The 24795-nt window shown below is 43.9% G+C and overlaps 1 protein-coding gene across 1 annotated transcript in view; it reads left to right on the top strand.

The window, feature by feature from the left end:
- Nucleotides 1-23380, top strand: part of tspan18b (tetraspanin 18b) — a 38803-nt gene extending 15423 nt beyond the window's left edge. Inside the window, exons 2-9 of the mRNA XM_061076691.1 lie at nt 7990-8073; nt 16850-16945; nt 18023-18217; nt 18518-18592; nt 19499-19597; nt 20561-20737; nt 21458-21541; nt 22489-23380. Coding sequence (XP_060932674.1) covers nt 8071-8073; nt 16850-16945; nt 18023-18217; nt 18518-18592; nt 19499-19597; nt 20561-20737; nt 21458-21541; nt 22489-22536 — 777 coding nt within the window. The 5' untranslated portion in view covers nt 7990-8070 and the 3' untranslated portion in view covers nt 22537-23380. The remainder of the gene's footprint in view (nt 1-7989; nt 8074-16849; nt 16946-18022; nt 18218-18517; nt 18593-19498; nt 19598-20560; nt 20738-21457; nt 21542-22488) is intronic.
- The last annotated feature ends 1415 nt before the right edge of the window (nt 23381-24795 follow it).

Raw genomic sequence — 24795 nt, 5'->3', positions numbered from 1 at the left:
GTGCGGTTGTCACAGCTTGTTACCTGCTATCACCACAGCCACAGCATACAGGCGGACACAGATGAGGCATTTAGAGGGATTTGGGGTTCTTTGGCACTTGTGGAGCTTTACGAGGAGGTCCCCGTCCTAGAGGGCCTGTGGGTGGAGGAAATGATCCAGATGCAAAGCTTCTGGCTCTCGTAACCCAGTGGGACACCTGCCCTGCTGCTCCCGTGTGCAGCCCCCTACCAAATCCACCAGGAAAGAGGCTAACGTGGCCCTGCATGGGAGAACCCTGTTATACAAGCTGTTGCATTCAGATTTTCTATGCAGCTTGTGCAATATTTGTGTCTTGGCTTTCATTCTCTGTAACAGCGTTCTGCTTTCCGTTTCGACGGAGCACAATCACCGCTGAGCTGAAGTCAAAAAAGGTTTTCGCTCTCAAAGAGTTTCTTGCCTTGGTTGCTTCTTAGTTCACTGGAATTTAAACTCATATTAAGGACAAAGTCATTACTTAGGTTTAAATTGTGCCTCGAACATTAATAGTTCTGAAATTGACATAATTAGCTATATAAAACTTGTTCTGTGCTCCCAGCAGGGGTTTAAAAGATCAAGAAAACCTTGTGATAAACCGGATCTGTTAAACGTCTGCTCATCCTTCAGACTGTTGAGTACTGCTATTGTCCATGTGACTGTACTTACAGCTGCACACATCATTACCTGAGCGTGTAGGTGGAATAAAACACATTAATGCTAATCACCTTTTATTTACGTTGCATAATGTGACATTTGTTTTCATTAGGGGAAAATTTGACTGACCTTATTTTAGCCTGTGCATAATCATCTGTGTAAGATCAACAAATGATTTTCTGAGTAATTTCAAGCTCTCTGAACAGTCAAATGTAATTTGAATTAGATATTTGATTTGATGTGATTTCGATTCTTGTGTTATTCAGCTGTAAGTGTAACAGTACTGTATCTCTGAGCGTCTAACCTCCTTCTTAGTGTAAGAATCATCATAAAAATGGCAGAGAAATGTCGGAGTCAGAGAAAAATAAGGCACATTGAGCCGGCACTTATTTAAAGCCCTAAGCACGAGTAAATAATGCATGAACTACATAACATAGGCTTTTTGTGTCGATTGCAGTGATATGAACCTTAAAGGTTACAATGAATGCAGAAAAAGGAAGGAAAAGGGAGTTTAGAAGAGCAGAGATTGGCTGGGGACTTGGCTGTTCAAAGTAACCAGTGGAAGGAAGGGAACATCAGCAGTCGTGAGCACGTAGGAAAAGATGAGCTCGTAGACCCGCAGTTGTGCACATGGAGCGGAAATACTTGCTCACGACTCCGACTTCTGATACTGCGCATCTGTGGTTTTTGCGTGAAGTTTGAGACTAAATAAATGCCGTAGTTAATGAAACTTACAAAGTCCTAGTGAAGGTGGTCAAGAACCTCTAATAATAATGTGTCTTTGATTCATATGTGAATTCATAGTTTCTCCCCCTTTCTTTTCCTTCACACTTAGTCCAACATTGTTTTCAGAGATTGTCAGAGATGTATTATGAAACCAGTTAATATGGCTATTGTAAATAAAAAAAGCACCAGATATAAACTGAGAAGCACATCTTTCTGTTTAACTTAGTGCTGAATGAGCCACATGTTTGTTCTCATGAATAAAATAAGTTTATTTGTTTATTCAACCCAGCCTTTTCAGTTCTGTGTTTGATTTTCAGTATATCAACATATTAGAAAACAACATTTCTTTGTCTCAAATAAGCCCATATACAAAAAATAAATATATGTATTTGTACTGGAATAAGTCCATTACGCATACTTGCGCTCATCGTGTTGAGTTTCAGACTGGTGTTGGTGTATGAATGTAGTCGTTAGTGTGTACGGGTGTGGTTAGAAAGGTATGCAGTGATATCCATCACAGATTGGAAGCAGACCCACTGGGCCTCAGAGTTTGGGCTGAACCAACGTTGTAACTACCTGGCAGAAATCCAAGAGTTGCTTCAGTTACATTTTCTTTATTAGAAATTAAAATATAATTAGCCATATTATATAATAATACAATAATCCAGGTTGTACTTTTGATTTTCGTTGGCATATCCGTTTTGTACAGACGATTGTTAAGTGCCCATGGAGCGAGGACGAGATTAACAAAAGCAAAAGTCAGAAAAACAAACTCAAAGGCTCTCGACTAATTTTAATTTTGAGAATAACTTGCATCAAGTCCCTCTGTGCAAAGATTGTTTTCACTTCTTTTGTATCTTCTGCATTGAGACGTTTACCACATTGTTTTGAGCACATTATACAGCTTCATGAATCTGAATCGGGCAGCAGGGTCAAGGTGAGGGCACAGAACACATCCTCCAAAATAACAGCTAATGTTCCAGCTACAGACTTTGTGCTAATGAGTGTTCTTTGCTACAGAATCTGATTTCCACAAATATACAGAACAAGCCGCTGCTCTGTGGTATTTTAGTCAAACTGAAATGAGGCCTAGAAATGGTTAACAGATGTGTTCCAAACACATGTTAAAGTGGCTGGTTTGACTTATAGGACAACAGTGGCCACGTATTTCTATATTCAGTGTCCTGTGGAAAATATTAAACAGGATACCATATGTTTTAGTGCAGCATGCCACTGAACGCAAAGTATTGAAGGTGTATTAGCATGCTATAACTGCACTACTTTTTGTAAACAAACTAGTGCTTCTCTCAGACATGAACCGAACTCTGGACATTTTTTTGAAAAGTTTTACGAGAGGCTGCATGTGAGAACACAAATTCCCTATTCAGTATCTCCTGACATTTTACAGATTTTCTTTCTGTCATCACCACTGTTAACGTTGTCCAGGAATCGTCTGAGTGAGTCCGTGTGAGAAAACAGCGGGAAAATGTCCAGAAAATGTTGCGTTCCCAACATGTTATGGAAAATGAAGAAAAGAGAGAATATAAATCTGTCAGGATGAAAGAGAGATGTCATGCATTTAAAAACTGCCAGGCTAAGATGTCGACTTAGAAAAACAACACGATTCAAGAGCTTTTGTCAATCAAGGCCAATGGCAGTGTCAATGTGCTGTGAAACAAAAACATGTGAATTCCGGAGTTAAATCTATAGGTCATGTCCTGCATCCTGCACAGAAAACCCAAATGTCCCTGTTATTGTGAACACGTCTGACCCGAACAATCTGCTGCTGTGTTGCTCATATGTAAGGCAACTCAAGAAAATGTCCAGACCCAATTTTCTGGACATTTTCCAGTTTTCATGTCTGAAAATCAATAAGCAGTTTCTTTTGGTTGAGTTAAGTAGACTTATGATCAGTTTTTATGCGTGTGCAGGCTCGATTTGTGCTGTGTTGTTCACTTGTTGTGTTTCTCGTAATGCTTGTAGATGCTCTCCAACATCCTAAGGCCGTAGAACTCGTATACAAACTTTTTTTGCCCGCTGCCTGGATCCTCATCTCAATTCCTGTCTGAGTTGGAGGCTCTGTGAGCTGCACGCTGCACAATTCTCAAGCTTTACTGGGCTTTAGGATTTAACTGGGATAGAAGTGGTTATCATGCTGCGGCTCGTCAGCTCGCTTGTCCTGAAGGGGGGGGGGGGGGAATTGGCGAACAAACTGGGGAGAGTTTAACAGCCCCAGCCCCCTCTGTGTGTGTAGTAATGAACTCTTACCTTGGCTCCGAAGGCCGCTCTGCTGGTATCCTCACTGTGTTTTTGTAACCCTCGCTAAAAAAGCCTTGCTCTTAATTGTGTCCCGTGGGGCCCTGAGCTCTCAGTATTCACAGCCCTTCCTGTCCCTCGCGCTGATCCTCCCCCTCTCCCAACCTTAGCCCCATCATCCCAATTCGACAGGTCTTTCCTCTTTAATCGCCCGACTTCAAAGCGGCGTAGTGATGCCCCCCCGGGCCCCTGGCTCCTCGGAGACAGGGGGCTAGCCTTGGGGTCCTGGGAAGTGGAGGGAAAGTATGGTGGTGTGCAAGGCAGTTAGTAAATTTTAGACAGGCATGGGTTAAAAAAAAATAACAACAAGTAGTTTTGTTTCTGTTCTTCGTTAGGGTGTCACCAGTGAGCCGTCGGTGTTGTGCAATTATAGTAGCAGGCTGCAGACGTTTCACAGAGTCGGTGAACGCCGACACTTTGCCCCTGGTCTTTGATTTCGACATGTTTGCAGAGGTGAGAGATGCAGGGCGGCTGTCGGAGGAACCTGCCGCTCGGAGACCAGGCCTGGCCAATGTTTGCCTCCGATTTACCAAGGCGATGGACAGTGTCAGCTTTCATCAGCATCACAACAGCTCCCGTCCAACACGTTTCCAGGGACTGCATTCTTCTCAGGGGTCCATCTACCGCGAATCATTTAACACTGAGAAAATAGGGGACTGCGTAATGAGTTCAATCTGCATTTTTTATGCTGGAATAATTGTGTATTTCAAATGAGCGAATGCAGAGTGTGCACCTACTGTGGCGTGCAGAACAAAGAACGCCGTGGCTTGGCTGTGGCCGGGGAGAGGAGAGGAGAGTGATTAGCTGAGCGATGCCCTCTGATCAGAGCGGGGATTGTTTCTCCATCCTGGTAGTTTATCTTTATCTCTTATGGTTGACTCACACTGGGAGATCAATAAATCCAAATGGGATGAGGCGATAATTCTGCCGCAGCATTGCCCTCATTAAAACGGAAGCTCGGGAGATATATGGCAGCTGGCAATTGCCCTCGTTCCCATTTTTTATAATATTAGAACTTGATGTATATGGACTCTGTCAGACGCTGGCTGCAGATCAAAGAGCAGCGCTGACATCCGGAGCTGTAGATTTTTCCCTTTTTATTAACTGTGTTTATGACGGTTTGATACAGAGCTTTAAAGGCCTCATAGGTTATGCTCTGTAAATATTGAGTTGCCTCTAAATCTCAGAGGTTTGCTTCCGTCAACGCGGCTGAGAAATTGTGGTCACACCCAGCTGCGAGATGTAGATGGAGGAATGGTCACTTCCTCCCTCATTTTCCTGTCCCCTTCCTGTCCCCAGGAGGAAGTGTCGCTGGTCAGACTACCTGCTGTTGTGTGACCTCTGACATCATAGCCAAGGTTGCCCGTCTCAATGGCAGGATGAGGTGACTTATGGAACACAAATGAGTCCCTATAGCCAATAGTACACATATACGTTAAAGGCTTGAATCGTACCTGTTCTTTCGATAACAGGAAAAAGTGTTAACCCTGTGGTGAACGGACACAGACAAAGGAGAAATGCTCACAGTGACAGAGGAGGCAAGATCCAAGAATCTTAGAAATGGCGGTGGCACAAGCAGTCCTGCTCACACCTCACTTGCTTTCAGACAATGAACTTACTGAAATTTTCCTGAGGGGCTGTTTGTGAGAACGCAAATATCAGTTGCTCCGTACATTTTCCTGAGCTTTTCCTGCCAGCCTCCCATTACAATGTCAGAGTGAGCTCATGTGAGTATAGAGCAGGATAATGTGAAAATTCATAGCAAGCGAGTGGGCGTGTTGATGATGGTTCTACTGAAAAAACAAAAAGAATACACATATCTCCAGTTGCCATACAAATAGAAGATGCATATGAAGTTTTCAAAAGATGTTTGAAAGATTTTTGTTGTGTGCCATAAACAGGGAAGTGAATTCAGTAGCGAAATTAATACGTCGAACGTGTCTGATATGGGAAATTCTCTTGCTTCGTTTGTCATGTGTGAAAAGCGAAGTCTGGAAAATGTAAGTGAAGAGTTCACGTCTTAAATAGGCTTGACTGAAAGTAAAGTTTTGCCTCAGGAAATGAAAGAAGACCTGGAGTTTCCAAAACTAAAATGAGGTCGGCTGTGTTTTTCAGTTCTCAGTTTTCGGTGCTGGGAAAGAGTAGTGTGGACTGCAAGATGAAACATAGCAACAGGGATGCATTTTTAAATAACACATATGGATGAATCCACTCATTCGACAGGAACCTCTGTTGGAGTGTACTGGCGCCGTCAATACCTCTCATTGCTTTATGGCTGCTGCAGTTTCCTCTGCCGTCTCTATTGTGAATTGAACTGTACATCCTGTTAGTAGAAGGGCATAATTTGTAATGAGCTTCTCTCTTGCATAGTGGATGGATGTTAGTGATGCAATAATATTGTCAGAGCCTGAAATATCAGCAGAGGCTAATCATTGAGAGGCGGCATTGATGTTTAAATTGCCCACAATGCCTCGTGAGCTTAAATGTCAATGACAAGTTGGCGAGAGAGATTTTTTAAAAGCCCGAGCCGCTGAGTGGATGGAGATGAAACCTTTTCTCTAGTGTTGAGTCGCTCCCCCGCTTTGTTGGACCCTCAGTGGCCTGGCCTTTCTAGTCCCCCTCGAGCGTTTGTCCTATTGTTGAGCCTTCTCAGCCGTCGCCGCTGACGTCTCTCCTCAGCCCCCATAACTGATTCAATGAGGCTGTGCGATCCTATTGGCGGCGCCGCTTTTTCCCGTGAAAAGAGCTCCATGGAAACCAAAAACATAATGCAGACCCTCAGCACTGTTGCTCTTCGCTGGCTAATAGCTCTCTAAACAGCGCTTCAGGAGAGTCACATCTGCAACAGGCTTCAGGAGCAAATGTGACCACTTCGCTGCTCAGCACCAGATCACAGATATGATGATGCTGCTGTTGTTACGGACCGACGCTAAATTAAAGACTGTTGCAGTCGTGTAATTTGCCTGGGATGTGTTCACTCGGTCATACGGAGAATATGTAAAGTAAATGACTTCTTCACTGAGCTGCACGTGGTTCTGCTCACTAGCGTGTGCAGCCGCTGTGAAGATGTTATTGATTCCCTGTGCATGTTCTCTGCAGTGTCTGAATTCAAGGCTGTTGAGATAAGGGAGGGTATCATTCCAGTGCATCTCTCCACTTCTCCCATTTTTTTTTTCTCCAGTTTCCTCACTCGGACTTTGATTGCCTTTCCTCTAGATATAATCAGCGCTGTGTATTCTGTGTGGGGGAGGTGGGAGGGGGTGTGCGGCTACCGCTGTCAGTCGGCCTCACCGTCCCTGTGAATCTGATGTCTGCTGGCAATATGGTGTGTCGGCGGGATGACGCTCCATCAGCCAGAATACTCCTGAGACATTCTCCATCCCCGGCAGAGAAAAAAACCTGCCTGTATTTTGCCGTGTATCGTGGCAGGAGCTGCATATTGTTCATGCCTCCGCAGACAGCCCTCGCCACATTGTGATGCCGCGGTTGTCAGTGCCAGTGCTTTGAAACCGGCTCCAAAGTATTGTCAGTCAAAACTGATCTGCTGACTCTTTTTGCACGTATATAGAAGCTGGAATACCAGCGGTTTAATTAGCTCTTATTGCGACGTGGCCATTTTCATCTGGAAGACACTTGTGGCAAAACAGTTCCGAAAGAAAAAAGTTTTCAGGCTTTTATGCTCATTAGACACTCTCGGCTGGAGATGTTTATTACAGGCCAGTAGGTATGGTAAGAAAGCAAGGGAGTCTACTTCAAGTGAATAATGCATGACTTCAGATGCTCATCAAGGTCACGTCAGTAGCTGTATGAGGAGGCCGGTGTTTCGCAGCTTCTAATAAATGATAATTAGCTGCGCGAGAAGGGACACGCACATTCTTAAAACCTTCTTTAGGTTTAGCATCGTACCTGCAGCACACGGGCCTGCGAGTGAAGGCGATACTTTTTTTTCCTTCTTTATTCTGTCCTTGTGCATTTTGCCTTCCAGCTGCGAAGTGAAATATTCACACAGATAAAACACTGTTGCAGTCTTATATTAGCTCACTGCTGGGAGCGAGCGCTTCATGCATAATAAATGCCAACTCTGTCATTTTAAGTGTCCTACAATTTTATTTTCTGTGTTTTTCTCGCACCCACTCTTATTCTGCTTAAATGAATTACTCATACCATCACAAATGTGCCACTTCTCTCTCTCCTCGCCGGTGCCGCACTGTTTTTTTTTAATCTCATTAGCTCAGTCCTGACCCCTGCTTCTTCTTCCCTTGTGCTTCTGTCCAACAGCCCATGAAAACAGGAGAGGAGAGAAAACAGAGAGAAGTCATCGGCTCCGTCTGAACAAAGAGGAGGCACCAGCAGATACAGATGGTATGTCATTTCATCCAAGCACAAAGGGCCCTCGGATTAAAAAAAAAAACACATTTATCTTCAGCACGTATTCCTCTGTGAAACGTATTTTTTACCCTCAGTTTTCCCTGCGCATCTGTAACGTGGGGGGAGTTGCCGTGAGTGATTTCCACCGAATGCAGCCGGGATTCTGCACCGGCGGACACGTGTTAAATCAGCGAGAGAAATGGCAGAAAGAGCTTGTTGACAGACTCTTTTCAGTAAGATGCTGACAGCACAGGTGCAAAGCCATTGTCACTGTCAACGCGGGAGGCGCGGAGCTGCATGGTGCGTGGAGCTGGTTCGGCGAAGGGGCAGACAAGTGCTTTTGTTCCTTTCCCATCACAGCAGGCCCAGCACTGGGCTTTGTTAGCTTCTGATTTTCATTGGCATTCGTAACATTAGTATTCCAGACACGGCCGAGCAGCAGACATGTATAGATTGAGAGGTTAAAGGGGAGTTTGGAGTCAGACACGTCAGCGGTAATCGGTCAAAGCACATAACCGCAAAAGCAGCCGACCAGACAAATAGACACGTGCAAGTGACATGTACGATTATATTCTAGAACCATTCTCAATTTTCGAACTATATATACATAAATACATATAACTAGTTTATAAGTTTTTGGGTCTTGTTTTGTGAGTTTTGTTCATTTTTTTCCCTGATTATAATAAGAAGATAGTGAGATCTGTGGACATTATATTATTGACAAAATAAAACAAACCAGATTGTGTAAGAAGCACGAGCAGAAGAACAACCATACCAGTTTTAGTTTTTACTAGAACACTTAGTAGAGTGCACCCTTCCACCAAGGCCCAACAGTCCCCTTGTGACTCCACATTTAAATTCACGAGATCTTTTTTCGTAGAGGAACCAAGAATTATTTTCTTTGGTTTCCCCTTTTGCAATGTAAAGAAAATGTAATGGGTTTTTCCTGACTCATGTCACATACTCATACTCCTTCCTCTCAGTTTTGTAGTAATCTGTCCAGTCATTTTTTCAAAAACAAACAAGATATTTGGAGGAAAAAAAGAGAGGCAACATTTCAACATTATTATCTGTCAGGTATTAACCAAATCCAATACAGTTTACAGACTGACATAATAGAAAATGTTGGGTGTTCACTGTCAGTTTTAGCCTCAAATAAAATTGAATTAGCATTTTTGTTGATGCCCCATAATGCTTAATTAAAGAAAGTGGTGGACAAATCTAACACTGTTAGTATCATCCACACGTGTCCCGAGTGAACGCTTGTGATGGGATCTCACTTCCCTGCTCAGTATGCAAATAAACAAGTACACCAGCAGAACTAATGTGTTGTAGTTTTTAAACCAGCAGGAGGCCACAACATACTTCATGTGCCTAATCTGTCTGAAATTAACGATTCAACTGGATCTTATACACAGTGTGTTCCAGGCAAACTAAAGGGCTCAAGATAGTTCGATTTACTCCTCTAATGTCCCTCCCTTAAACTGTGGGCTTGTTAAGAATTTCAGATGCTGTGGTAAAAGCTGATTTTACATGATCTGAGAAGCAACTGAATGAGTTTCGTAAATATTTCCTCTTACACAGAATAAGTCAGCTGTGCAGACATTCACTCAATGTGCCCCAGGACACATTTCCGTCCACACTGCCAAAGGAATGTGGCCATATGTGGCCCAGACCACCTCAGAATGTGGTCTGTGACATCTGATCTCAGTGCGTTTCGAGTGCACTCACACCTGTAGTTAGAACCTTCCGTCTATTCTCTGTTCTAGAGCTCTTGATCGTTTTAAATCTTCTTCAGCAGATTGAACATTTGAGATTTTGCCCAGTTCTTGTTCATGTTGGCTCCGAAGTTGAGAATGAAATTTCATTTTTTTTTTGTATCTTAGAAACAGAAGTAGGCAAAATGCACTCATGAGAGGGAAATGGAAATCTTTACATCTACAACGGCCACTGAGGAAATTCCCTCTGCGGAGTAGGATTGTGTGATACTGAAGTGAGATTGATTTAGTCAAATATAGATAAAAATAGGACCTAGGGCGTATAAACCTGAATTAACCTCAAAGTTTTTTGATAAATAAACAGGAAGTCGGTTTATCTTTTGTTTTCAAAACTAGAAGGCCAACCCCCTATCCTACCATGTTAAAGAAAGTGAAAAGAGAAATCCTAGATGCGCTCCCTGATTTATATTCTCCAAAATGTAATAAGTTCATCCTTGGGTCATGCCACCCCCCCCCCCTCCCCCCTCCCAACACACACACGATTTCATGGAAGTCTATTGAGTAGTTTTTGCATAATCATGGTAGCTGTGGCCTGTAGAACCAAGTCCGTTACACTGGTTACACTGTTGTTATTGCTGTTTGCTGAGTGTGTGAAGGTTCAGGTTCACATGTTATGAGGGGCAATTTTGTTTCAGAATGACAAAACCATCACTGGTCCTCACAAATTCAAAGGATTGTTTGAGTGTTAAGACTTGGTTTTAGGGTTAGGGTTAGAATTAGGTTTAGGTTTAGGTTACGGTAAGGCAATTGGTTAAGGTTAGGGTAATGGGCTAGGGAATGCATTATATTAATGAGTGTCCTCACTAATATAAAGTGACAACTGTGTGTGTGTGTGTGTGTGTGTTGTAATAGTAAGTAAGTCAGTAAGTGATCAACCAGTTCTCTGCTCCTCTACATAGGGCGACTGGCTGTATGCTAACTAACATATGGCTTCACGACAGGGTGTGAGTGATCGCTCATTACACAAATGGCTGGCCAGGCTGTCCCCCTGTCGTAAAGTGCCTGGCTCCGCTCCCCTTTGTTTTGCAACAGGAACTAGTGCTAAGTGGAGATTCCAAACACCACTCCGCAGACAAAGGCCACTCTTACCCTATATCCGGGTTGCCGTGGAGACCAGGGTCCTCAGCGGAGGCCTGGACAGATTCCAACATGTGCTAAAAACTCCCCAATGGATTTCACAAAATGTCGTATTTGACCCATTAGAGGGCAACAATTCAATTAGAATCTTTTCCAATTTTCTCTTCCATTTTTTTATCAGAATTGAGTGAGCACTCGTGTGTCCATGTGAGTTTGTGTTTCTTCCCCTGAGGCTGAAAGTGTTGGCTTTCCTCAGATCTCCCTTTTGTTTATTTCTACTGAGGCCATCTGTGATGTAAACGCTCTTTATATGGAAATTTGACGGAAATTTGACAGAAACCAGGACTCAACCGGCATTTAAAATCGTGCCTTAATTTTAATAGTCTCTCGCCTGAGGGTCAAACGCTGGTCAGAGCGTAGTTTGTGAGATTATTGATTTGATTTTTCAGAAGTTTTTTGAAAACCAAGGAGCTGATATTGATTCTCGTGACTCTGACGTAACAATACGATTTTGGCTGAGATTAGAGGAAGTGAACAGAAGGAAGAATATGACCAGGGGGCAGAACTAGAAAATGTTAGGAAAGAATTCTGCCCAAGTTGTCATCACAGCAATTAGCAAGCATTTATTTTGAATCGAGATGTAAATCATTTCTTGTGAAAAGCAATGTGTCATCCTCTGAAACGCCCCGTGGGAAAAGCCCGAGCTGAGTCCTAACAGGCGTCTGTGAAGAAGTGTTTATGTGCTCATTGTGTTGCTGCTGCCACATGCCCTCACTAGCAGACAAGTAGCGCACTGAGAGCTGGAACTCCGGGGGATCAATGCATCATTGACCATGTGCCTGGGCCTGGTATCGATCCGGCTCTGTGCAGCCAGTTTGTATCTTCACTCGGCCGGATAGAGGTGCCGACACAATTAAGGGAGAATCTCTGCTTTGAGAGGGCGAGGATCACACACACACACACACAGTGGTGTTCAAAATAAAACCCAAAAAATATCCTCATCTCAATCACATGCCCTCTTGCTTGAGTTTGAAGATGCCAGTGCCCTCTCCCCCCCTCCCGTGCTTCTTGCATAAGGAACCGCAGAATCGATTTCACCGTAGGAGTGTGAGCAACTGTTCATACTGAACCAGCAGCTGGATGTGTGCCCAGTCGGGATGTCAAGAATGTGGCCTGCAGTGCTGTTGACAACACATGGTCAGTGCGTCTCTGACTGTGCATTTGTTCATTCCGGGAGCTTTCTCCAGAGTTAATCAGCCTGTTGTTCAGGAGTGTGTCAGCTGCCTGGTCAGAGGGATTCACACTATCTCATTTACCAACTAAGCGGGTTGGGGGGGGGGGGGGCGCCACTCACATGCTCGGATAAGAAACCGCTTTAGATTCAAAGCACATATATTGGAACAATGCGTTTAAATGATGAATGGCTTTGCGAGGCGAAGCAAATTAATCAGCGAAGGTCTGCTTGTTTTTTTCTTTTTTGTTTGTGCGAAACTAACAATGCCTGTAATGTGCGGACGCTGATAATGTTCATCAATCCTGCGAGTGTACGGTAAAAAAACTCATTAAGCTGAGTTTGCCTGAGGGGAGAGAGAACGTGTTTGCCTCCTCCTGAGTATCTAATACCTCTTTTAAACCGAAATTAGTGGTTTTTTTAAACATGGGTAAAAAACAAGGCGATCGTGTCCTTTTGCATTGCAAGTAGAGGAGTGTCTTTTTTTCTCTCAGTGTTTTCCCCTGGTGCGTCCAACAAACGCTCCAAAAGCTGAGGCGCTCTCTCACCTCGCCGTCTTGCCAAATTTCCGCGTTCAGCTGGGTGTCGTGTTTCCATTACTGACAATCGGAGCAGATAAAAACCTGTGTCTGCATTCTCATTGAAAACAGAAGCCAGATGTTGGTTGGTTTTTTGACCGGTGGAAAAGAGGCCTAGCTGCAATAGGACCCTCACAACAATGGCTCATGCATCCATACAACATACATACATCACAGTTTCCTGAACTTCCCCAAACCCGCCTGAGTTTAGATGCTCTCTGCTTGAGCTCCACCCACACACTCACGATCTGTGCTTGGTTGCCTTTGAGCTACTTTCATACACCGTCTCTCTGTCGCTGTTCCCTGTTGTCTGCGAGCTGTATGCCCTCTAAAAGCAGCGTACTCTGCTATAGCTGGTTAGCATTCGGTACATTTCAAAGCTCCTTAGTGTAACAGCACAGCCCTGGGCTCATTCGCTCCTAATTGGAGGTTCATTAAGGGACATGGTGTCCCTCAGGGGAGCCTCCCTCACTGCCACAGGATCCCATCCTTATTTGGTATTTTGGGGTGTTTGCTTGCTGCGGCTGATTTAGAAATTCATCGAGAAACATCGAAATGGGTTTTTAATTGAGATAAAAGGTGATGTGGCACACGTGTGGTCGCTCAGTGTCACCGCCGGGGAGTATTAGCACACTCTGGAGAGAGCTTGAGAGTGGCATACAGTAGCCGGAAACACCCACCTGCCCCGGCTGCATCAGGGGGACGGAGGATGATTTGCTCCGTCCCCAGGGTTCAATTACACACGATCATTTAGGGGGTCAATGACATTTAAAGGGGTCAAGCTGCAGCCCTTATAATCTCACCGGGGGTTTGGGTATTAATGAATATTTGTTACGCAGGCTCACGCTCAGGATGAGGTGAACTGCCTGGTACTGGGGGGGGGGTGGAGGGGTGTCCTTGTCGCGGCTGTTCGATTTGTCCAGGCGCCGGAGCAGGGGGAATATGGGCTCACTTCATTAATCGTGCCGAGAGTGTCAACTTCAAGGAGAACCACCCAAGGGTGCGCTATTCCGATATGGAGCGTTGTCAATGTGGGCCTATGTCTTCCTTATCTTTTAATTACACTGGGTTGACATGGCCATCACGGTTGGTTGTGTAGACGTTGGCCAAACAGACCTCTGGTTTTCTGAGTAAAGGCCTGTAGCAGTGTGTCTCAGAATTCCCTCATCCTCGCACAGAGAAGAATGTAGGTCAGACCGAGTTTGCCCTCATTACAGGGCTCCAGCTTCTGTTGGCACTGTGAAGTTGAGTTAGCATCAGTTCTCATTAATCTGCTATCAAACATAACCATGCCAGGCTCCGCGGTCCAAAGCTGGCTGTGGATCCGACTTCAGCGAGACTAAACAGGAGCTGCGTGGCATTTTGTGATGTCAGCAACGGGAGACCCTGCCGCCGACGTGCATGGAGCTGGCATTTATCGAATACCTCGGGGCACCGCCTGCCACTTAGATTGTCAGATTGAGGCCATACATACATTATTTGCCTGCCTGCAAACACATTGTCTGCAGTGAAAACAGGCGTAAACAAACATGACACACATGGCTGCGAGGGAAAGCGCTCGCTGCTCAATGTGTCACGTTGTTTGCTCCTCTGTCCAAACACAGCAGCACCCAAGTCCTTATCCTCCTGGCAGGCTGCACACCTGAGGAGGATCTGCCTGTAAATCTGGAGGTAATATGTCGCACGTTGTTGTAAACTTGCGGCTCCCGGGGTGTGAACCACGTTTTCCCCCCTATATGCAGAATATTCACAGAGCCCTTAGTGGTCTGATGTCCACGACTGGGCTGTGATCGATGAAGACCTGCGATCCCGAGGGAGTCATGGGAAAGGCCGGTTTGTTTACGCTGCACTTTCTCTGGGGTTCCTGTGCAGTTTGATTTATACGATTGCTGCTTTGCACCACGGGGCTGGTTATTCGCAAGCCTGCACAGTCCCACTCTATTCAAACGCACCCAATGTATTTGAACGCATAGAAGAAAATTGGCTGCGGATCTGATAGCTGCTCTGACCCCTGAGACGGGAGCGAAGAGTACAAAAAAAAAAAGAGATAAAAGGGCAAAGCTGGAAGAGAAATCAGACATTTTTGTTTGGAGAATGAGATGTGAGCCGAGACCGGAGAGTTTTTCCAACCCACCCCTTTTTCCTCCCCCCATCCTCGTTCCACCTCCTTATCCTCTGCTCCAATAAATACAGCTCTTCACCGGGGCTCGGGACTGACAGCGCCGAGCACAGGGTGATGAGAAACCCTTTTCCCGGCGCTTTTCTGTGAGAATGTAATGTATGCAAATCTCAATTAAGACCTCCTGTGCCCTCATTAGGCCAGTGAGGCTCAGGCAAGGGAGGGGTTAATTAAAACCCATCTCGGGCGTTGAGGCTTTCGGGCCGCTCTCAGAGCCCCACTCGGAGGGTGATCAATACCCGAGCATATCATTATGATTTAGAGGCAGTGTTTAACCATAGCTCTAAATCAATTTCACCGGGTCTGGGGAGGAAAAGGAGGAGAGGAAAAAAGGAATAATAAGCCCCTGGGCTGGCGTGGGGAGGAAATGTTCTCATTCTTCATTAGCTCGCTCCCACGGCAGACAAAGGCTGCCTTCACATCTCGAGTATTGTTCAATTTTATTGTCATGGCAACTTACACAAGCCTACAGCGAGGTGGGGGAAAAGCAAAAGAAATAAAGAGCAGGGTGAAAAACATCAGAAGACAAGGATACGTTATTGCCTTTATTTCTGTGTCAAATACGCAATTTGGCGTCAGCGAGTTCACGGTTTATTTCACCTGACTGGATTGTGTGCAGTGAGGGTGAAGGGGTCAAGGCTGAATCCCGTTTGAGCGACAGCAGAGACGGACGGGAATCAAAGCCGGCGTCAATCCTAACCTGGGTTTCACCGCTGCCTCAGAGAAGCAGAGAGATCACCCAGAGGAGCCGTCTGACAGGCATCACGCAGAGGAAAGACCGCCTGAAGATTATAAGATTACATCTGACGGACGTGCAGCCAAGTCCAGACAAAAGACGTGAAAGAAAGCCGTTTAACTTTTCTTTCCCACTTTGGAGGTGTTGCCTCGGCTTGTGAATCTATTTATAATTCCTCGGAGAAATCCCTTTTTAATCTTGCTTGTTACCCATGTCTCAATCCCCGCTATCACTATGAGAGAGCAAATTAATAATCACACTATAAAGCAAAGAGTGCCGGTTCCTTTCTGCCAAATAATTAATTTTCTTCTTTCCCCGAGACTGCAATTATAGCTGCTCCCACAGATGTTTTCCACTTCAGCTTGTGCAGAATGTGGAGAGATAAATCCTGAGATGGAGAATGTTTTTTTTTTTATATATATATATCTGCAGCTTGTTAGATTAAAATGTTAAACAAAATGCTTCCGTGAAGGACTTTGTGGTGCCTCAGATATATAGGTACACAGGGTCAGGGATACAGGAGACACCAGTGTTGTCTCCTAATGCGAGGGCGGCCTTCTTCATTAAGCAGGAGTGCTTCCAGGGCGGGCCTTTCATCAGGTAAAGTGTGTTTATGTCAGATAGAGAGCTGCCTGATGGGAGCAGAGGGCTCCTGCGTCTCATTACATTAAGAAGAAGAAGAAACTCCGTAGTAAAGACCACGCGTCCTCAGTAAATGCACAAGGAGCCGTATCTTTAAAATGCTCTGAGATCACCCATCTGTCCAAAGATAAGAAGTGAGGATAAAGAATCTGTCTTTTTGACTGTGAGTGTGCGTTTTAAGATATTAAAAGTCGTCCCAGTGTGTGAAAGGATGAGCCGTGTCAGGTTGGGTTGACGCTCAGTCGACCGACGTTGTAGTTACTCAGGGATTGTTGAGAACTTATACCTGGTACGCTGAGTCTGAGGGGATAATACAAGGATTTACTGCTGGAATTGGGGCTGAATGAATGACGGGCGTGTGTGTGTGTGTGTGTATTGTACGTTTGACTGGCAGAACTCATTAAAAAGTGAGCAGGTGTTTGTTTTTTTTGCAGAGTTGTATTTCCTCTGCAGTTTTCATCGAAATGCCTTTTCCAGTGCAGGAGAACGAGTTTCCGGTGAGCTGGATTCATTAACCGTCATGTTTTTTTTCCTGTTGTTCTCTCCCAGGGGCAGGGAGAGGCTTCCGCGCGCGGGACGACCATGGAGGGCGACTGTCTCAGCTGCATCAAGTACCTCATGTTTGTCTTCAACTTCCTCATCTTCGTAAGTATTTCTCGTGGCTCCCCCCCCCCCCCGAAGTCACTTGATTCTGCCATCTCTGAAGTTAGTGTCAGGCCTAATGATTTAAGATGGCTCTCCGGCTGCCCCCCCTGCGCCACTGACTAATGGAGCCACATTTGCATTTCATTAGACGGAGGCAATCTGGATTCTATCAAATTCTCTTTTGATTAGATTTTCGTGTGCTGACACACATCTGAGGCTCCCTGTGCCATGTGGAGTTTGTGACTGGCACCTGACTTTATCAGTCTTGATCAGACAATCAAGGGTAATCCTGTTAGTCTGAGCCTTTGAAAGGGGGGGGGGGGTCTGAGTGAAGACGGTTTGTCTCTTTTCCTGCTTTATTAAGCGCAACCAGACCAGTTAGAGACTCTGCTCGGATGCAGTAGTTCAAGAGGGAGGTGATAATGCATTCAGCAGAGCAAAGAACAAACCCGGCCGTTTGCATCGCTCGGTAAAAACCACAGGTTCACTTTCCCGTTCTTTAATGTTTCTGTGTCCATTTCACACGAATGTTACAGGACAGTATTTTTTTTAAACCCAATGAATGAGCTTTCAAAATGGCTCCCTCCTCTCCTCATAGCACGGCCTCTTCCCCTGAGCTGATAGTAATTTGCAGGAGTCCAGGTCTCTCTGTGACAGGAAGGAGGGGATTGTGGTAAAAAAGCTCAGACCCCCCCCCTTCCTGAATACCTTATTTTCTTAATTACATAAGTCACCCCACAGTGGCTGCAGATGAAAGGGAGGACGAAAGAGGATTGAGACTGCAGTGCTTTAGCAGGTTGGGGGGGTTAGTTGAAGCAGAGTTGATATCTCCACCCGACCCCATCGTGGCTGTGCAGATACCCAGCCTCTTATCTCTGCTCTCACCTTACTCTCAGATTTCTTATCTTGTCCTTTTTAAGATAAGCACAACTTTATTTTCCCATCATACGACATCTTGTTGAATGTTTCATGTGCCACTGGGGACGCCGAGCCGTCCTTTGAGTTCCAATTAATTTCTAAAAATGCAGCCAGTTTCTGTTTTTTCGGCCTAACAAGCGTCTTCTTTCCCTCCATCAGCTAGGGGGCTCGTTCCTCCTGGGAGTGGGAGTGTGGGTACTGGTGGACCCCACAGGGTTCAGGGAAATCGTGGCAGCCAATCCGCTGTTGTTCACCGGCGTCTACATCATCCTGGGCATGGGAGGCATGCTGTTCCTCCTGGGCTTCCTGGGCTGCTGCGGAGCCATCCGCGAAAACAAGTGTCTGCTCCTCTTTGTGAGTTGGCCGACAAATTTGAAACGTGTTCCTGTCACTGATCTTGTTTTTGTGCGTGTGTGTTGATTATTCCGTCTGTCAGTTTTTTGGACTGTCATGCTTGAAACAGAAAGTCTAAAGAGCAAAATGCTCCCATATTTGCCTTCGTGCCTCAAACCTCATACATAGTTAATGTTGAGTGAAGCCTCCAAAGCCAGTGGAGTGTGATTTTGTTTTTGTGACAGACATGCAGTGTTTCCTGATACTCATCCACCTTTTCTGACTCTCCCTTTTTTGTGCCTTTTTTTGGTTTGATTGCAGTTCTTCATGCTCATCCTCCTCATCTTCTTAGCAGAGCTGGCTGCTGCCATCCTGGCCTTCATATTCCGGGAACATGTGAGTTGCCACAGTATTTATTCCAACTTTGATCAGCAGCAGTCAATATTTAATGCTAAAATATGTCCATGGCACAGAGGATCAGAATCATTAAATCTGGAATTTCTGCTTAAAATCTTAATCTTGTGTATTTATTGTGACACGTTCTGCTTTAACAACTCTGAAGCCCCTTTATTGGTTAAAAAAACAACAACCTTTAATCTGGCTTTTGTCTCCAATGGGAATCTGTATGATTGGCATTCAGTCCTGGGTTAAATGGCTCTGCAGTAGAGACAGGTTTTTATCATCTCCGATCGGCTGTAATGGTAACATGACACCTGGGTGAAAGTGCTAATTTTTCCTTGTTCCTTCTTATTTCGTCTAGACGTTGAGCTTGCACTTTTTCTGTATGAATTTATGACGTGTATTGAACTTGCGAGCATTGGTGCTTAGACAGCCGCTAGAACGTTTGTGTGCGTTCTTGACATCAAACTCACGGGGGAACAAAAAGCCGAAAAAGGCAAACTCCTCTTCTGGCTATGGGAAAGGAGTCTATAGACTTTTTTAATGGGTTTAGCCACATTTAAAAAACACTGGTATGCCGTCTGATTTTAATGTGAAGATATTAGACTGCTCCAGATTCTGATAACATTGTCAGACAGGATGTCCTGGTTTAAAAACGGATCAGAATTGATGCAGCAGAAGCAGAAATGTCCTGGTTTCTTTATTCCCCTTCCAAAACCTGGCATTTGCATTATCCAGCTTGACCGCTGACAAAAAGGCTTCATACAACAGTTTTCTCATATGTAGTAGTCTGTCATTAAAATGACACAGAGCCCTCGTGTCCCAGTGATATGCTCCGACTTTAAAAGAAACAGATATAATTTTTATGGTGACACTAACCTCTTTCTGTCTGTTTTGCTGCAGCTGACCAGGGAGTACTTCACCAAGGAGCTGAAGAGACATTACCAGGGCTACAACAACACTGACGTCTTCACCTCCACATGGAACGCCATCATGTCTACAGTAAGGCCGCAGCACACACGGCGAACAGCTCACTCACCGTAGTTGATGAGGCCGGCGTGGAGGGGATATATTTTATAGATAAAATCCCAGACATTTAGGTCAATCTTCTGGATTGTTGCGCACACACAGTGGAACACAGGCCAGTGCACAAAGAGGCACTCAGCAATAAGGGTCCATCCATTAGTTAGGTGGTTGATACTTTAAGGGTCACTAAGGGGCTGGGGACTATTCTAGCTGACACTGGGCGACAGGCGGGGGGGAAAAGCTGGACAGGTCAGTAACTCGCAAGGCTTACATGTAGAGACAATAAACAATTCACACTCACACCTACTGGCAATTTATAGTCGCTTCATTAATCCTTAACTACATGTCCCTGGACTGAAGCCCGAGTACCTGGAGAAAACACACACAGGGAGACCACGCTAACGCCTGCACACAGGAAGACTGGGACCTTTCTGTCGTAACAAATAAATATCCATCCTGAGAGATCTGATCAAGTTGTCAGCGCTAACTTCATGTCTGAACAGAGATGTGATCAATACAGCCACATCGGGAGCTGGTCTGGGACACATGTGGCCATATCCTTGTGAATGCAAATGTGTCTTTGGCCACATAAGAATGACCACCTCCTCACCTGACGTCTTCTGACCTGCTGCAGTGTCACAATGATCCAAACATTTGCACATATAGTGAGGAAGTGGGATCAGATCACAGTTTGTCACAGGATACTTGCTCAGGATGCATTTAAACAAACATAATTAACACTGACCACTTGTGATCAGATCTGCGATTGAATTCAGAGCCTTTTTGCTGTAAAGCATCACTGCCAACCACTGCATTGCAATGCAGCTCTGCAATAATGGTGGATTCCCACCAGTCTCTCCTCTCCTCAGTTTGACAACTTTGAGGTGATCCAGCATTAAGGGTGTCTTCTCCTATTCTCTCCTCTCTGCTTCTCTTCAGTTTGACTGCTGTGGGGTGAACAGCCCAGAGGACTTTAAAGACAGCCTGTTCAGGCTGATCAACCAAAATCATATGGTGCCAGAAGCCTGCTGCCAGCGTTCCAGTCAGACCGGGGAGGTGGCCTATATCAGCCAGGAGCAGTGCTTATCAGGCAATATGATGTTCCGCAATAACAAGGTAACTTCTGACATCCACCGTGTCAACCTCTCTCTCTCGCTATCTCTCTCTCTCTCTCTCTCTCTCCCTCTCTCTCTCTCTCTCTCCCTCCTGCCAAACCACCTCCAGGCTTAATTAGAGCAGGAGACAGTTGAGGGTTGACATCCAGGGTCTAGCTGACTTCTCCATGGGTGATTAGCCTTTTGGTTGTCATAGACCATCTTTCTTTGTGATAAAGTGTGGATTACCAGTGTATGTATGCATCACGTGTTCACATTTTTACAGATGTGTGTATTTCTAAATATGTAAATTTGAATTACGGTCGAGCATACGAGTGTGCACAACTGCAGGATTGTAGGCAAATGAATGTGTGAGATAAGGTTTGCATCACAGTTATACACCTACACCCACATCAGCCCAAAGAAAGTCTCGGGGAGAAATGTAATTACTGTGAAAACTGATAGGATGTTTCTTTTTTAGTGCACTCCCCACCTGTCGTTTTTCAAGCCACTAGAACAATGTGAGATATCCACAATGTGTGTCTCTGTCATTCACACAAAGAAGCCTCATTAAAAGGCAGTGAGGCTGGAGGCCCCGCTTCCCACTCATTCAACACAGGCCTTTTGTTCGAAGCCTCACTCAATTAAAGCTGTGATGTTACTTTAATTGTCTCTGTAATTCTACAAGTTTAAAGCCCATTGATTCTCTGCTGAGCACCGTGTGTTTGTGTGTGTGCCGCAGGGTTGTTACTCCGCAGTGGTGGACTACTTTGAGCTGTACATCTATGTGGCCGGAGCGCTCGCCATCGTGGTTCTGACCATCGAGGTATGAAGGATTTTTCATTACAGTCCAACCATCATACGTGCTGCTTTCTCTGTCTTTCCAGTAATGAGGATGTTCATTTCAGAAATGAGGAATTCTGCATTAGGCTGAAGATTTCTCTGTGTGTAGTGTTTTCCTAAAGGTCTTTGTGTGGCAAGCTCTCCACCTAGTGGTGAGACTTGGTGTTACAGGATTTAACTGGGCTGCTTTCATATTTTTTTTTTTACAAATGGTTATTATTATGGAGTTTTTATTTTGGTATTGTAATATACTGTCAGTAATTTGAAATAATATACACACATGTATGTCTCGTTTTACAGTCAAATACATATCGTGGTGTAAGTCAAGCTCTCATCCTTATCAAATTGAACGTTATCATCTTATGTCCCTGTCTCTCTCCTGGAACAAAGCTTTGATGGAATTCATCCAGGGTTTAAATGAGGCATTTTATATTTTTTTTAGGTGAACTGTATATAATTATTATAAGGATGTGACTTGACTTGTGTTATAAATCCTTTGACGGAGAAAACAATGCATACATTCTGATATTTGCCTGATTAAAGCAAAAGTGTGAATGAGACACAGCACAGCAGCATTTTCTGATTAACTTAAACTGAACAACGTCATGCTGAGAACAAGCAATAATTGAATCAAGACATGTGGAGTGTCCCGATCTTTGTCACATTATTTAGGAATGTGTACGTCTTAATTGCACTATAATATCCTATTAGAGTTTTTATAATTTTTTGCAACATCATCATATGACATTTGCCAACTGCTCGATGACACATATCCTGGGTTCTAGTGTCAAAAAGTAGTAGGATATAATGTTGACATGAGTCATAATCAGAATACTGAAACATAACGTAACGAAACGTAAATGATTTTGTTAAAAACAATGTGTGACTTTTTTCTCTGCTGTTCTGATTTACTTTTTCTTTTTTCCTCAGCTCTTCGCCATGGTCTTTGCGATGTGTCTCTTCAGGGGAATCCAGTAAAGCTGCTCCGTCTGTGAACTCATTTCTTTAAAAAAAAAAAAAGGGATTTCAGGAGAAACAACACACAATGGACACTTGTAAATTTGTTGATCTTTTTTTCTATTGGCTAATAGGTAGAAAAACCCAACTCACAAACTCTTGTACTTCACAGCTGGACTTTTGAGGTACTGGGTGACAAAAAAAACAAAAACATAAATACACACAAACCGTAGAGAAAAGTGGGAGATCAGAGACACAACTGATGTAAAAAGATTTCTGTGAAAAGTGGAAACAGTGATTTGTGGACCAGGTCTATCACAGACTGGCTGTAAAGTTGACCGGGCATGAGGACCAGGTGAAGCCTGAGCAGAAGGCACTGCACTGACTTTTGGAAGAAGAATATTTATATTAAGTAAAGTTGGCTTAATTGTAAAAAAAAAATGTACATGTTTTATGTACACTTTGTTGGCTGTTACCCCTTTTCCCTTACATACTGTAAACTGTAACACACTCCCTCCTCCACACGCCTTTTTTACAGCCACTCCTTTAATGTTGTATTATATAAGCTCTCTGTGTGTGCGTGTGTGTGTATGTGCGTGTGCGTGCATGTGTGTGTGTGTACATACTGAATGCTCTCTTTGAATGTGTTTGAACTAGTTTGTGAGCATGTGTGAGTTTGTGGTTCTTCATGACCCCTCCCAAGCTTGAAAGCCGACTTCTGATACTTTTTTCTAATCGTGTGGTGATGTTTATTGCAGTAGTGGCTGTAGCCTCTGTGGTTTTAGGCGGTGAAAATGTACATTAAGTGTATGCATTTGTATTAGGTTCTTGAAAAGTCAGTGACATAAATGGCATTTTAAATGACCGTCCTTGTGTTTTTTTCTTGAACTGGCTGCACATGTTTTATTTCTACTGCATATTTACAGTTTTATAAGAAAGACGATAGCATTGCTTAATGCTCTGAAAACTTTTAATATATAATTTGCCTCATGACAAAATCAATTTTCTCATTAAACTGTAAGACCGAGATATTTGTCAGAAATGGCAGATTTTCTGCATGGGTGATTAGTCTCATTCACGATCAAATCATTCTCCTCTGCTACACCTCTTAGACATTTCAAGTATTGAAACATGAAGGATGGTTTTGTTTACTGATGAGCCAAATAATAAAATGTGGTTATAGGATCCACCCTCGGCTCTTGGTCTTATTGTGGTGTTAAGATTGATTTCACCTTGAATACGCTAGTGTATTGATTTTTTTCCCCTCCTGCATGAAAATCCATTATAAGCGTGAACAACATACGGTAAGAATAGAACAGCCAAGGTAAGCAAGTAGAAGATGTAAACATTGCAGCAGCAACAGCAAAGAAAAAATGTGTAAAAAAACAGTACATTAAAACTGCACAAAGAATGAACATTAAAAGCATAATTTGTATGAACTCTAGCATAGCATACGCAGACAACATAAATTGAAAAATATGATTAACAAAATATTGAATAAACATAACAGGGATAATTGTTTCACCTGGTCATTTTACTGAACCACGCAGGTAATGTCAGAGAACGTTTATCACTCTCAAATATTATATATATATATATTATGTTAACAATAGTTTTCCCTGCTACTTCCCACCAAAGTTATGGCAAATTTCAAGCTATGAGGTTGCATCTGCCAAAGGAGGATGTGCATACACAGGATGAACATTTTGTAAGCTCCTCCAAAACACATGTGGATGGTTACGCTCAAGCAACAAGACATCAGATGGATGTCTCATAATTTCTGTTAAATGAGTTCTCAATTATCCTAAATTACATTCATTATCTAAAATAAGACTTAATGTCAAACTAAATAAACATACCAGTTTTGTTCACTTATGTAGTGAGATTAGTGCCATGTGAAAGAAGTGAACACTTTGGAAATAAAGAAGAGGAAATACAGGTCGCTCTGTTCTATCTTATCATCTTCACCAACACTGTTTGTGTTGAAGTGATATTGGCTCAGGATGCTTTTATTTTTTCTCTCTACCGCCCCTGCCTTGCCCCTGATTTGCCCAACCTGATTCTTCTTCCTTAATCCTAACCAATAATCAATCCTCTTTTCTCAAGCTTTACCCAATCAGAGGCAGGTTAGGGACAGGTACTCGCTCTGCTCACCTCGGGTGGGAAATATCGAACAGAAGTCATGTAGGGTGAACGTGAAGAAGGTTGAAGGGACTTGAACTTCTGGATTAAGTGGAGAACACGTGGTACAAGACGAGTGGTGTAAATAAGGCCTTATTT

Source organism: Limanda limanda, chromosome 8 (genome assembly GCF_963576545.1).
Source record: "Limanda limanda chromosome 8, fLimLim1.1, whole genome shotgun sequence".
Classification (NCBI taxonomy): domain Eukaryota; kingdom Metazoa; phylum Chordata; class Actinopteri; order Pleuronectiformes; family Pleuronectidae; genus Limanda; species Limanda limanda.
Note: the sequence above shows the minus strand (reverse complement) of the source record. Positions and strands in the feature narration are given on the sequence as shown.